General features: G+C 40.2%; 1 protein-coding gene across 6 annotated transcripts in view; it reads left to right on the top strand.

The window, feature by feature from the left end:
* CORIN (corin, serine peptidase) overlaps window positions 1-13642 on the top strand; it is a 237266-nt gene that overhangs the window by 40133 nt on the left and 183491 nt on the right. For all 6 annotated transcript variants that reach the window (XM_072774965.1, XM_072774964.1, XM_072774961.1 and 3 more), the window contains exon 2: window positions 685-829. In XM_072774965.1, coding sequence (XP_072631066.1) covers window positions 709-829 — 121 coding nt within the window. In that variant the 5' untranslated portion in view covers window positions 685-708. The remainder of the gene's footprint in view (window positions 1-684; window positions 830-13642) is intronic.

Below are 13642 nucleotides of genomic sequence, written 5' to 3'. Positions count from 1 at the left end.
TACAGCTCCTCATCAATTTGTTATCACTGTACGAGGCAGTCTTGGCTTATAGCTCTGGGCCAAGGTGAGACCTTGCCATGGTAATTTGTAGCCCTTTGGAATAATATTAAATTGGCAAATACATTTTTAAAAAATCAAGGTGGAAAGGCCGCTGGATGATTCAGCGGGTTAAGCCTGTCTGTCTTCCGCTCAGGTCATGATCCCAGGGTCCAGGGATTTAGCCCCACTCCCTGGTTGACGGGGTGTCTCTCCCTCTGCCCCACTTCCCCACTTGTGTCCTCTTTCACTCGTTCTACTCTCTTTCTCTCTGTGTTAAATACATTTAAAAACTGTATTTTTTAAATACATTTAAAAAGTCAAGATAAAATAAAAAGTTTTTATTTTAATTTATTTAATAAATAAATTTAATAAATAAATAAAATAAAAAGTTCACGTACTCCCGAAAAAACGTTTCAGAAATAGATGATTTTTCTCTGCCTTGAGTGTGGTTGTACAGTTATTTGTTCATTTAGTAGCATGATTTAGTGACTAAGTTCGTTTTCATGCCCTAGAGTACACGCACTAGGATCTCTTGGGAATGCTGCTGCTCCGAATGGACAGCTGTACTCGAAAATTTCGTACTGTGTACCGAGTTGCTTAAAAACCATGCTTAAAACCGTGTTTCATATTCCTCTTTTACTTTAGGTCTTGGTTGCTGTCGACAATAACATGGGTGATGGTTGCTCTCAGAAGCTGGCAACTGCTAATATTCTCCGCTTCCTATTGCTGGTCTTGATTCCATGTATCTGTGCGCTCATTGTCCTGCTGGTGATCCTGCTTTCCTTTGTTGGTGAGTGAAAGAAAAATGAAGTCAAAATTCAAATGAGAAAAACAGTGATTTCTGTGTGGTCCTTATTTAGCCTAAGGTGTCAACTTGATGAGAGAGTTCTCTGTTGACTACCTTATGCAAATCTGAAGTTTCAGCCACCATAATCACTCTGCTAGTTATTCTTATTAATATAAACTAATGAAGTAGTTAATTCAACGCATTTAAGGTGTGATTACCAGGTACCAGGCACTTTGAAAGTCCCTGAGAACGTAGGGATGGCTAAATTAGCCTGTCTTAGGAACTCATGGTTGAGAGGAAACAATGATTATTACACAAGGCAACACATGGTGATGGTGGAGGCAGCTGCAAGGTATTTTGGGGAAGTCACAGAAGGCTTCACAAGGTATTAGCATTTTAACCTTTGGAATAATTCATTGAAATTCAGAAGGAAGTGCAGTGGTGCGTGAACTTGCAGAGAAAACAGCAAGTGCCAAAGTATAACCCCGTGATAGATGGAGATGGACTCAGGATTTGGGGTGGAATTTTGGCAGTGGGAGGAAATGCAGCCGGACTGATGGGTAAAATCCAAATGACACAGGATCTTCCATGTTGTCCTAAGGAGATTGGGCTTCAGCATCTCCGTTATTGGCTTTCAAACTCTATTGCATGGAACCTCCTCCAAGGAGGAGGTTCAAGGTTTTCCTTAAATGTTTGTTTTGAGTTTCAATTTTAAAAAATAAATCTTAAACACATACTCAAACTAAATATTACATACCAAGTTTTAACCAAGTGGAGACCAGCAACCAAATAATTTGTGCTGATAGATTAAATCATTTGTATTTGGATCTTGCTATCTTTTTAAATAAACAATATGTTAAATTTAAAAGATGAGCTATTTTGGAGGGGAAATCCAAAATATTATCTTTGGTAGCTACCTATTGCTATGAATTAGGGTTTCTTTTTTGATCACATGCAGTCAAATGAAATGGAGAAATAAGCAAGATGTTTCTGATCAAATTGCTTACCAACAATTTTGAATTTTTGTACTTCGCCAAAACTACCTACTATTTTCTCAATGTTTGGCTTTTAATAAGTCACACATTCATGACTTACAGAGTAAATTAATCCTAATGAAATGCAGCTTGTTTCTATTTGTAGATATTAGGACCTTATATGATATTAATTTGAAAATCGTATTTATCTGCTACAAAAATGCTTGAAAACCACTGCTTTGGGTGGTAGTTCATCACTGGAGGATCTTTCCAACCAGGGAGAAACCTGATCATATTTGCATTTGCGAATGACAGTAGACCTAGACACATGGCAGAGGATTGGAGGCAGAAAGGGAGGAAGCTTTTTGAGGCTCTGGCTGTGGCCTAAATAAGATGATAAGGGCTTGAATTCAGGCATTAAATCAACAGAAATCAAGACTGATTGGATTTGGGGGAGAAGGAGAATAAGGGTCAATGCTGAGTGCTGGATTTTTGGCTTAGGAAGTCAGGGTGATTTTGGTGCCATCAGTTAATGTAGGAAGTAAAGGTGGAGGAGCATGATGCAGGTAGATGGAGGCAGGATAGAAGTGTAGTGTGGACATGTCACCTTGTGAGATTCTTGTGAGACTAACGAAATACAGTGGCATCATAGTTCGAGTCCATTTATCTTGAGCAAATTCAACAGCACGGGCAGGACCAAGAAATGAATGTAGGAATATATGAACAAGTTGCTTTTCTAAGGGAATTTCAAGGGAAATTGTGACTTCATATGATTTTTGGCTTATTTGCTTGCTTTAGAACCTAACCCCTACTCCACTGTTACTGATCTGAAGCTAGAAGTGTCCAGAAGGGAAGCTGAGAAGGGAGTCCTGGCTACAGTTAGGAAGGTGGGAGTCTCACTGGCAGTTGAAGCAGTAGAAGCAGATGAACTGTACTGATTAAAAGCCCAGGGGAGGAGTCCTGGGTACTTAAGGGGAAGATAGAGAAAGAGGAGGAAGCGAGAGGTACAGGAAGAATGGTCAGACAAGAAGGAAAAAAACCTGAAAAGTGTCTGGGTTTCAAAGACACTAAGAGAGGAGAGACACTTCAGAGGCCAGAGGGTGATAAGTAAGTAGAAGATAGAGAGAGGAGCCTGGGGGGGCTCAGTCGGGTAATTGTCTACCTTTGTGATCCCAGGCTCCTGGGATGAGTCCAGAATGGGGTTCCCTGCTCAGCGGGGAGCCTGCCTCTCCCTTCGTCTCTGCCCCCACCCATGCTGTCTCTCAAATACATAATTAAAATCTTAAAAAAAAGGGAGAGAGAAAAAGTGACTCAGTCCAGAGACTTCAGGTTTGTTTGTTTTAAATATTTTTTAAGATTTTATTTATTTATTCATGAGAGACACAGAGAGACACAAGCAGGCTCCATGCAGGGAGCCTGATGTGGGACTCAATCCTGGGCCTCCAGGATCATGCCCTGGGCTGAAGGGGGCACTAAACCACTGAGCCACACCAGCTGCCCTCCAATTTGGATTTTAAAGCCAAACAAGACTCCACACACCCCCAGAGCTGGCCTGCTTTTGTTTCCTTTCCAGGGCCTTCAAGTACTTCTTCTGTGTTTTGCCCAGATTTATAGTCGTTATCTCTGGGGGCTAGAGACAGAGGTGGAGGCTCAGTCCTACCACTGTAGCTTCGAAGTCTAATTCTGCTAATACGTATTCAGAGACTCAAGCCCATTGAAGATTCTTTCCTTGCATTCTCGGGGTCGAATGCTCATACGGGTGTTAAACACATCTTTAAGTACCTCAAGTGCTTAGAGGCCTCTGCACAGAGGAGAAATGCTATTAGGACAGTGCTTTATTTGGGTTAAATTTGTTTATTTTTTTTAGATTCTAATTTTTTATAGCTTTATTGAAATATAATTCACATACCTGCTTAAAGCGTATAATGGGATAATTTTTAGTATAGTCACAGGTAAGTGAAACCATCACTAAAATCAGTTTTGTCGCATTTGTATCACTTTAAGAAGAAACTGTATTTTTTACTGTCAGTCTTTTATCTCTCCATCCTCTAGCTGCCCCTGCCCTAAGCCACCACTGATCTATGTTCTGTCTCTATAGGTTTCCCAATACTGGATATTTCATATGACTGTATGTGTTTTCTGTAACTGGCTTTTTTTCACTTGGTATAATATTTTTAAGGTTCATCCATCTTGTATTATGTATGAACACTTCATTCCTCCTAATGGCCAAATAATATTCCATTGTATGGATTTACCATATTTGTCCATTTACCAATTTTAGTTGTTTCCATCTTTTAGCTACTATGAATAATGGTGTTGCTCTGAAAGTTCTCGTACAAGTATGTTTCCATTTCTCTTTGGTTAATTCCTAGGAGTAGATTTTTTTTTTTTTCGCTGTATATGGGATTAGGAAGTGTACCATTTATATCCACTTCTAAGTGCCACTTTGGCTTATATTTAGGTGACCTTTAGAAAGTGGGGGTTTCCTGGACATATTCTTCAAAAGCATTCTTTTCATAGATTCTGCACCAGATGATGTATGGATATATTAAGTAATATCTGTTCAAGTAGACATTTGCTATTTTATAACTCAGATGTTTGTTGCTATAATGAGCAATAAAACCGTTTTATATTTGTGTTTTAAAAAAAAACCTCATTAAATTCTGCTTACTTTTTAAAATGTTCTGGTTGGTTTGAGTGTATAACTCCATGCTCTTTCAAAGTTTTATAGTTATTTATGGGCCCATTAGATTGCTATGGAATGCTGGGATGACAATTTTGCATAAATAACAGGAGCTGTAGTTTCAAAAGACAAAGATAATAGTGAGAGGGTGATTGTTTAGGAAAAGATAATAAAAGCTTTCCGCTAACACAGATGCACTATGTGTCTCTGATTTTGTCTCTTTGGGCTTCTCTCATGCATGTAGTCAGGTGGCAAAGAGATTCCTGAAGATAAGAGAGTTGGGCTTTCCCGAATAATTATTACAGCAGCGGGATATAGAAGAGAACAGTAGCAAACTGTTTCTCTCCTCAACCCCCAAAATCAAAGTTGGAGCTACAAAGGTTTAGTTTAGTTCAGTGTTTCTAAAATCAGGAGATAGTCTGAACTGTCCATATGGTTCCAAAGATCTGAACTCTAAAATAGATTTCAGTCTTTAAAAAAATGAAAGTCCAGGATCAGATGGATTCCAAGGTGGATTTTGCCAAATATTTAAAGAGGAGTTAATACATATTTTCCTCAAAGTATTCCAAAAAAATACAAGAGGGGTGAGAGCTTACAAAGACATCCTATGTGGCCAGGATTACCCTGATACCGAAACCAAGCAAAGACAACACACATACACAAACTATAAGTCGATATCCCTGACAAACACAGTTGAAAAATCCTTAACAAAATAACAAACCATTCAACAATACATTAAAAGGATTATCAAGCAGGATTTATTCTGGGGATACAAGGAGGATTTAATATTTGTAAATCAATCAGCATAATTAACCACATCAACAAAATGAAGAATAAAAATCATGTGATCATCTTGGTAGATGCAGAAAAGCATTTAACAAAATTCAACACCCTGTTCATGATAAATACTCTCAACGAGTAGATACAGAGGGAGCACACCTCAGCATAATAAAGGCCATATATAGGAAACCCACAGCTAACATCATACTCAATAGTGAAAAAGTGAGAGCTTTTCCTGTAAGATTAGGAGCAAGACAAGAATGTCCCCTCTCACTACTTTTATTCGACATAGTATTGGAAGTCCTAGCCACAGCAATCAGAAAAGCTAAGGAAATAAGAGGCACCCATATTGGTAAAGAAGTTAAGCTGTCACTATTTGCAGATGACCTGATTATTATACATAGAAAATCCTAAAAACTCCACCAAAAAACTATTAGAAGTAGTGAATGAAGTCAGTAAATTTGCAGGATACAAAATTAACCCCCAGAAATCAATAGTATTTCTGTACACGAATAATGAAGAAGCACCACTAGGAGAAATTAAGAAAACAATTCCATTTAAAATTGCACCAAAAAGAATAAAATACCTAGGAATAAACTTAACCAAGGAAGAGAAAGACCTGTACTCTAAAAACCAGAAGACACTGATGAAAGAATTGCAGATGACACAAAAAAATGGAAAGGTATTTTATGCTTATGGAGTAAAAGAATTAGTATTGTCAGAATGTCCATTCTACCTGAACCAATCTATAGATTCAGTGCAATCACTATCAGAATACCAAAAGCATTTCTCACAGAACTAGGACAAATAATACTAAAATTTGTATGGAACCAGAAAGACCGTAAATAGCTAACACCATCTTGAAAAATAAGAACAAAGCTGAAGATATCATAATCTTATGATATATGATATATTTAAGATATACTCAAAAGCTTTAGTAATCAAAACAGTATAGTGCTAGCATAAAAATAGACACATAGACCAGAGAAACAGATTAGATAGTCTAGAAATAAACCCATATTTACACGGCCAATTAACCTACGACAGAGAAGGCAAGACTGTGCAATGGGAAAATGTCTCTTCAACAAATGGTGCTGGGAAAACTGGACAGCTGCATGCAAAAGAATGAAACTGGACCACTTTCTTATACTATTCACAAAAATAAACTCAAGAGGAATTAAAGACCTAACTGTGAGACCTAAAACCATAAAATTCCCAGAAGAAAACATTTCTTTGATAGTGGCCATAGAAACATTTTCCTTGATATGTCTCCTCTAGAAAGGGAAACAAAAGCAAAATTAAACTATTGGGACTACACCAAAATAAAAAGTTTCTGCACAGTGAAGGAAACCATTAACAAACCAAAAAGACAACGTACTGAATGGGAGAAGATATATACAAATGGTATATCTGATAAGGGATTAGTGTCCAAAATACATAAAGAACTTATACAACTTTAACACCAGAAAGAAGAAAAAGAAAGAAAGAAAGAAAGAAGAAAGAAAGAAAGAAAGAAAGAAAGAAAGAAAGAAAGAAAGAAAGAAAGAAAGACCCCTCCCTCAAATAATCCAATTAAAAAAGGACAGAGGACCTGAGTAGATATTTTTCCAAAGAAAACTTGCAGACACATGAAAGATGCTCAACATCCCCAATCCTCAAGGAAATGCAAACTAAAACAAAATGAAAAAAGAAATGTCGCTTTATGGCCATCAGAATGGCTAAAATAAGAAACACAAGGAAAGGTAAGTGTTGGTGAGGATGTGAGGAATAAAAGAACACTTGTGCACTCTTGGTGAGCATTTTAAATAAAATCTTTTAAAAAATAAAAACACAAAACAAGTGAATAAACAAACAAAAAGCAGACTCAGACCATAAATACAGAGAACAGCCTGATGGCTGCCAGAGGGGAAGGGCTGGGAAGATGGGCAAAATGGGTGAAGAGAGGAGTGGGAGATATAGGCTCCCAGTCATGGAATGAAAAAGTCACAGGAACAAAAGGCACAGTAGAGGGAATATAGTCACTGATGTTGTCGTACGATGACAGATGGGAGTAACACCGAGTACAGCATAACGGAGAGACGTTGAATTGCTATGTTGCATTTGAAACTAATGTGACACTGGATGTCAATTATACTCAAAAAAATTTTTTTAAGATTTTATTTATTTATTCATAAGAGACACACAGAGAGAGGCAGAGACACAGGCAGAGGGAGAAGCAGGTCCCTGTGAGGAGTCCAGTGTGGGACTCGATCCCAGGACCCAGGATCATGACCTGAGCCAAAGGCAGATGTTCAACCACTGAGCCACCCAGGTGTCCCTCAAAAATGTTTTTTTAAAAAAGATTTAGGTTTTTGGGATGCCTGGGTGGCTCAGCGGTTAAACATCTGCCTTCGGCCCAAAGCATGATCCTGGGGTCCTGGGATCGGATCCTACATCGGGCTCCCCGCATGGAGCCTGCCTCTCTCTCTGCCTCCCTCTGTCTCTCATGAATAAGTAAATAAAATCTTAAAAAAAAAAAAAAAAAGATTTAGGCTTTTGAAAGACATTGAAAGGAAAACTGAAGAGTGGGAAAGTACAATATTCACCCTAGGTTTTCATTTGATTATAGTCTAATAACGAAGGGCCATGTGACATAGAAAAATAACTTATAATAATTTATAAGGCTGAGGTCTAATGTCTCCCTTTTCCATTTACTAGATGTGTGAGTTTTGGTCGATGCTTTAACTTCTCTGTCAGAGGAGGAATATAATTCTTATTCATTTCACAGAACTGTTATGAAAGCCAAATGATATTAAATTTGTGAAAGTGTTCCTATAAATGACAAAATTCATTATGACAGTAAAGCATTAGGTTTTGTGATAGTCAAAAATTAACTTAAAAAATGTGTTTCTTTCTTTTTCATTCACTCTATCCCTAAGAACTAAAATCTTTGTGCTATGATCCATTGTCAGGGTAATCCCATAATCCATAACCCCACTGACCCTACGACCAAGCCATGGCCACAGTATATTTTAATTACCAGTGAAGTCACTAGGAAGGAATAAAATTGATTGTCAGACTTGCAATGTGATGGCAAGTTTCACATGGTTTTTATGCTTGGACCCGAGAATTAATGTCAGAGGCTAATCCATTTCTTTACTTTTTAAAAGATTTATTTATTTATTTATTTATTTATTTATTTATTTATTTAATTTGACAGAGACCAAGAGCACAAGCAGACGGAGAGGCAGGGAAAGGGAGAGGGGGATGCTGAGCAGGGCGCCCCATGCAGGGCTCGATCCCAGGCCCCAGGTACATGACCTGAGCCAAAGACAGACGCTTACCTGACTGAGCCACCTAGGCGCCCCTCTTTTTTTTTTTTTTTAATTTAAAGATATTATTGATTTATTAGAGGGAAAGCTCTAGAGGGGGAAGCAGACTCCCCACTGAGCAAGGAGCCCGACAAGCAAAGAGCCTCACACAGGACTGGATCCCAGGACCCCAGGATCATGACCCAAGGCAGACGCTTAACCAGCTGAGCCACTCACGTGCCCCGTGGCTGCTGCATTTCTTATGAGAACCAAACTGGCAGCAGGTCGTGCTGCCGTCACATCCCTAGGAGAGTCAGCGTATATCATAGGGGGATTTATTAGGGATCAAATTGATATCTGGTTCAGTTATAGGTAAACACATAAATAATACATAAACATATATCTGCAATATGTATATCCAATATTTAAAATAAAATTATTTGGGGAAGCACTTGACAGAAATAGAATTGCAGCTATAACTTGAGACGATTCAGCCTTTTAACAGGTGTTTCTGGAGAGCAAGGCAGCATGTCATTGGCGTCGAAGCAAGGGCCCTCACGGAGTCCCCTAGTCCCCGAAGGAGGAGGGCATGCGAAATGGTCACACCATTACTAAGAGAGCCACGAGGTGACTCTGCTGTGAGAAGAGACAGTTGCCACGCCACCCGATGACAGGGGCCCAGAGCTAGTCTGAGCTGAGGTCCCTGCTGACGGGGTGGGGCCTTAAACACAGACTCCACGGAGGGGGGATCGGACGAGGGCCTGGCAGGCCTGGCCTGGTAGAGGCTTTGAGAGGGGGCCTTTGGCAGGTATGGGGGCGAGCAGGTCCAAATGGGTAGAAGCCTTGGCAGGAAGGAAAAATGGGGGGTACTGCAGCAGTCCTCCAAGGGCGGTGCTTTGGGTCTTTGTTCGGCCCTGAGTTTTGCACACTGTTGGGCATCCTGATTTCACCAAAGTTATGATCCAAAAAAATTTCATCAGAATGTTTCCTGTCTTCTTTTCCCAGGCTGCTGAAACCTTGGTTTCAAAGGCTCTTCTGTTCATCCACTCCTAAAATACATTTCGTTTGTTTTAGCCCTAAGGTTAGTAAGGGAGGTCTAGGGTAACTTTCCTAATTTCCTTAGAACCGTGAAAGGACTGTGTGTGGCCAGTTAACGTTTTGCTTTGCCATGCAGGGGAGAAGAAAGAAAATTAGAATGCGGAAGCTTAGGGGAGATGTTGCAAATAGTCCATTTTTCTTGAACTCGGGAGAAATTGTCCTCTACAAAAGTGACTTTCCTCTTCAAACATGTTAGCTGAGCTAAAGATCATTGAACTTAAATATAGTTTTTCTCTTAGCAAAGTCACAGCCTGCGGCTTTTACAAGAATTTGGAATTATAAGAGTTTCAACTTCCTAACTCATAAGGTTGTATTTTGATTATCATTTTCACATGGAAAGACCTCCCAGATCTTTTTTTTCCCCGACACCCCCAAATCTAAGATCCTCTCTGATCTTTTATGACCTGGCTCCATATTCCTTAGTTAAGCCCCCAAATTCCTTTAATAACCCTGACCTTTGGGGACAGATTTATGGACATGGAGTTCTCAGACCTGAGAATAGTTTTTCTGTGGCTGCTCAGGCCTGAGGTTACATGTAACGTGGAAAGCTTTCTGAAATGGAAGTCCAAAGCCTCGTCCCCCAAGTGTGGCCCATGGGCTGGCAACGTCAACCTCACTTGAGAGTTTGTATGAAGTGCAGATCCCACCCTAGACCTGCTGGCTTTGCCTTGAGCAAGATCGCCAGGTGATTTCTGTGCTCGATCCAGTCCCCCATCCCCTTCAATCTGATCCTCCCCCTTTCTCTTCTTGTCATACCTCCTCAACATTAGTACGTGGGCACCAGTGACTTTTCACCCAACGCACAGCATCTGAAACCAGTGTGCATTTGAGCAAGACTTTGAAATGAAGAACCCATGCTTTCTCTCTGTGTTTGTTTACGCCAGTTCAGAAGGAGCAGGCTCATTGTTAGTTGGTGCCAGCAACCCGGTCTTTTATTCGGGTGGGATCATGTGACATATAGGGTCTTGCCCAGTCTCCACTACTCCTCTTTTCTTCTCAAAATGCCTGCATATTTTCATTCTGATTTTTCCTCTGCTTCGGGCTGGTCTTTCTCTGTCTCCTTGAGCTCATCTTTCTTTACCCAGCTATTAAATGTTGGGGTTCCCTAAGCTCGCTCTCTTCTCACTTTACACTCAGACCTCTCTTGGCAGTGTCATCTACCCCCACGACTTCTTTCCTCATTCATACATTCAACAAATATTCTTTAAGGCCGACTTTGGTGCCGAGCATTCTGCTGGGCACTTGACATGCAGACATGAATAATCCACCTTCCTACCTTCTAGAAGGCAGGCAGGGAAACAGACAATCGCTCTTGAGTGTATGGGTGATAACAAAGAGCGTGTGCTCTGCGACCACAAAGAAGATAAAAATTTGTGGGCATCTGGCAAGGCATTCTGGAGGAAATGCTAAGATTCTCTAGATTTATTTATTTTTATTTTTATTTATTTTTATTTTTTTTACTGATTCTCTAGATTTAGACTCCCCCCCCCCCTTGAATGTTTCACAGGCATTTTATAATCAATGTGTTTGTAAATTATCTATTGTAATAGATAGATTACAGGATAGGCTGTGCTGTACTGTGTAACAAGAGTAACCCTAAAATGATAGGGGTTTAAAAACAACAAAGGTAATTCCTCACTCATGCTACAAGTCCTTTGTGAGTGACATGGGGGCTACATTCATTGAGGTCATTTAGGGACTCAATTAAGGGACCAGCCATCATTTTGCTCCTATGTAGTTATGGTGGCAGAGAAAAAGAAAAAGAGCATTGGAGATTTCTTTTTTAAGTGTACGATACAGTATTAACTACAATTACCAGGCTGTACGTTAGATCGCCAGGACTTATCCATCTCGTAACTGGAAGTCTGTGCCCTTTGACCAACATCAATAATGTCCAGAGGCAGAAAATGAGGCCAGAGAATGTAACCTACATATGTGTCTTAGTAGATAGAATGCAAGAAAATTGAAAATATTTGATGAGGGCAGCCTGGGTGGCTCAGTGGTTTAAGCGCCATCCTGGAGACCCGGTATCGAGTCCCACGTCAGGCTCCCTGCATGGAGCCTGCTTCTCCCTCTGCCTCTGTGTGTGTGTGTGTGTGTGTGTGTGTGTGTGTGTGTGTGTCTCATGAATAAATAAATCTTTAAAAAAATATTTGATGAATGGCACTCATGACTACCGCTTCTCTCTCAGTTGGGGGTTCCCTCATGTACACGGTAATTCAAATCAGAAACCTGGAAGGGATCTCTGACTCTTTCCCTTATAACTCATAATTTTGCCTCTGAAAGCTCTCTTCCCAAATGTTGCCTTTGTCTTCATTGCTTCTGCCTTGGGTTGGGCCTTACTCTCTTCTTGCTTGGACTATTGCAGTAGTCTTCTTATCCTCTAGACTTGACCCCTTTCCCCATCATCTTGCTGCCAGAGGGGAGGGGTCATTCTCATGTGCCACCCTGCTTAAGATCTTTCAAAAGTTCTTCATCACAAGAACAATTCCAAGCCCTTAACAGGAACTACTCTTCACAACGTGGCTCCTTCTCCCTCTCTCGCCTTTCCTCTCACCAGTCCCCCTTGTGCTAGCTGTATTTAATTACTTGCTGCTGGGCCTTGCCTATCTTTCCCCCTTTGTTCCATCTAGAAAGTTCTCCATTCCCTATTGCCACACACCTCCTTTTCCCCACAAATGCTTTGCTCAAACCTAGCTGATCCTTAATTATCTTTTGAGATTTATATTGAGGATCATTCGCCCCTAAAAAACCTTTCCTGACTTTCTCAAATAGAATGACAGCTACTTCTCTACTTTCTGTCACCAGATTGCCTCATGCATATCATTCTCAAAGCACTTGTATCATGGTTTGTATTTTTAGACTACATGCCTGTTTCCCTCAACTAATCTAGAAACATCTTGATGATAAGAAGCTCTTACTAAATGTTGTGTTTGCAGCAGAAAGTAAATACAAAGTTCCTGGCACATAGAAAATGCCAAGTAAATGTGTTTCCACATGGCTAGAGATATAAAGATGAGGAATTACTTTTAAACTCACATCATAGGAAGATAATTTTTTTACATGCATGTGATGGTTGATTTTTTCCAACTTTTATAATTTGTCCAAAGTGGGAAGTGTGTGTGTGGGTGCCTGTGTATGTTGTATGTCATGTCTCAATTCTTGGGTAAGCTAAGTAACTCTTGAAAGCTTCGTTTCCCTTCTCTCTTGAAGCATCTGTTTCAAAAGATTGTTGGAAAGCCAACTCAGTAGGTGTCTACAGTGAATATCCTTAGCCAGGTGCCTGTGTTAGTTTCCTATTGCTGCTACAACCAACTGATTACTTGGTAGCTTAAAACAATATAAATATATGACCTTAGAGTTATGGAGGGCACAAGTCCAACTAGGTCTCACTGAGCTAAAATTCAAGTGTTGGCAGTACCGTATTCCTTCTGGAAGTTCTAAGGGACAGTCTGCTTCCTGTCTTGTCCAACTTCTGGAGGCTTCCCACCTTTCTTGGCTTGTGGCCTCTTTCGATCTTCAAAATGAGCAATGGTCCATTGAGTCCTCCTCATGCTGCATGTCTCTGATGCACACCCTCTCACCTCCCTCTTGTGCTTATAAAAACCCCGTGCCCACCTTTGGCTCACCTGAATAATCTGGGGTCATTTCCTCATCTCAGATTCATCAACTAACTCACATCTGTTATATCCCTTTTGCCATGTAAGGTGTGGAAAGTGGCATATTCATGGGTTCTGGGATTTAGGATGGGGCCGTCTCTAGGGGACAGTCATTGTGCCTACCACAGTGCTCAATCCATTCATTATAAGTGACCAGTAAAGTTTGTCTATTATTATTGGAATCATAGACTGTTTCTTAAGTGAGCTTGTTAAGCAGAGCCATGTTCCAGAGCTGAACCCCTGTGAGCCTTACAACCTTGGTCAGTGTGGTCTTGTGTTATTCACTTGGCATGAAAGAGCCACATTTCTTTTCCTCCAAAAGTAGGTTAAGT

This window comes from Canis lupus, chromosome 14, assembly GCF_048164855.1.
Source record: "Canis lupus baileyi chromosome 14, mCanLup2.hap1, whole genome shotgun sequence".
Taxonomy (NCBI): Eukaryota; Metazoa; Chordata; class Mammalia; order Carnivora; family Canidae; genus Canis; species Canis lupus.
The sequence above is the reverse complement of the archived record's forward strand: the minus strand, read 5'-3'. Positions and strand labels throughout refer to the sequence as shown.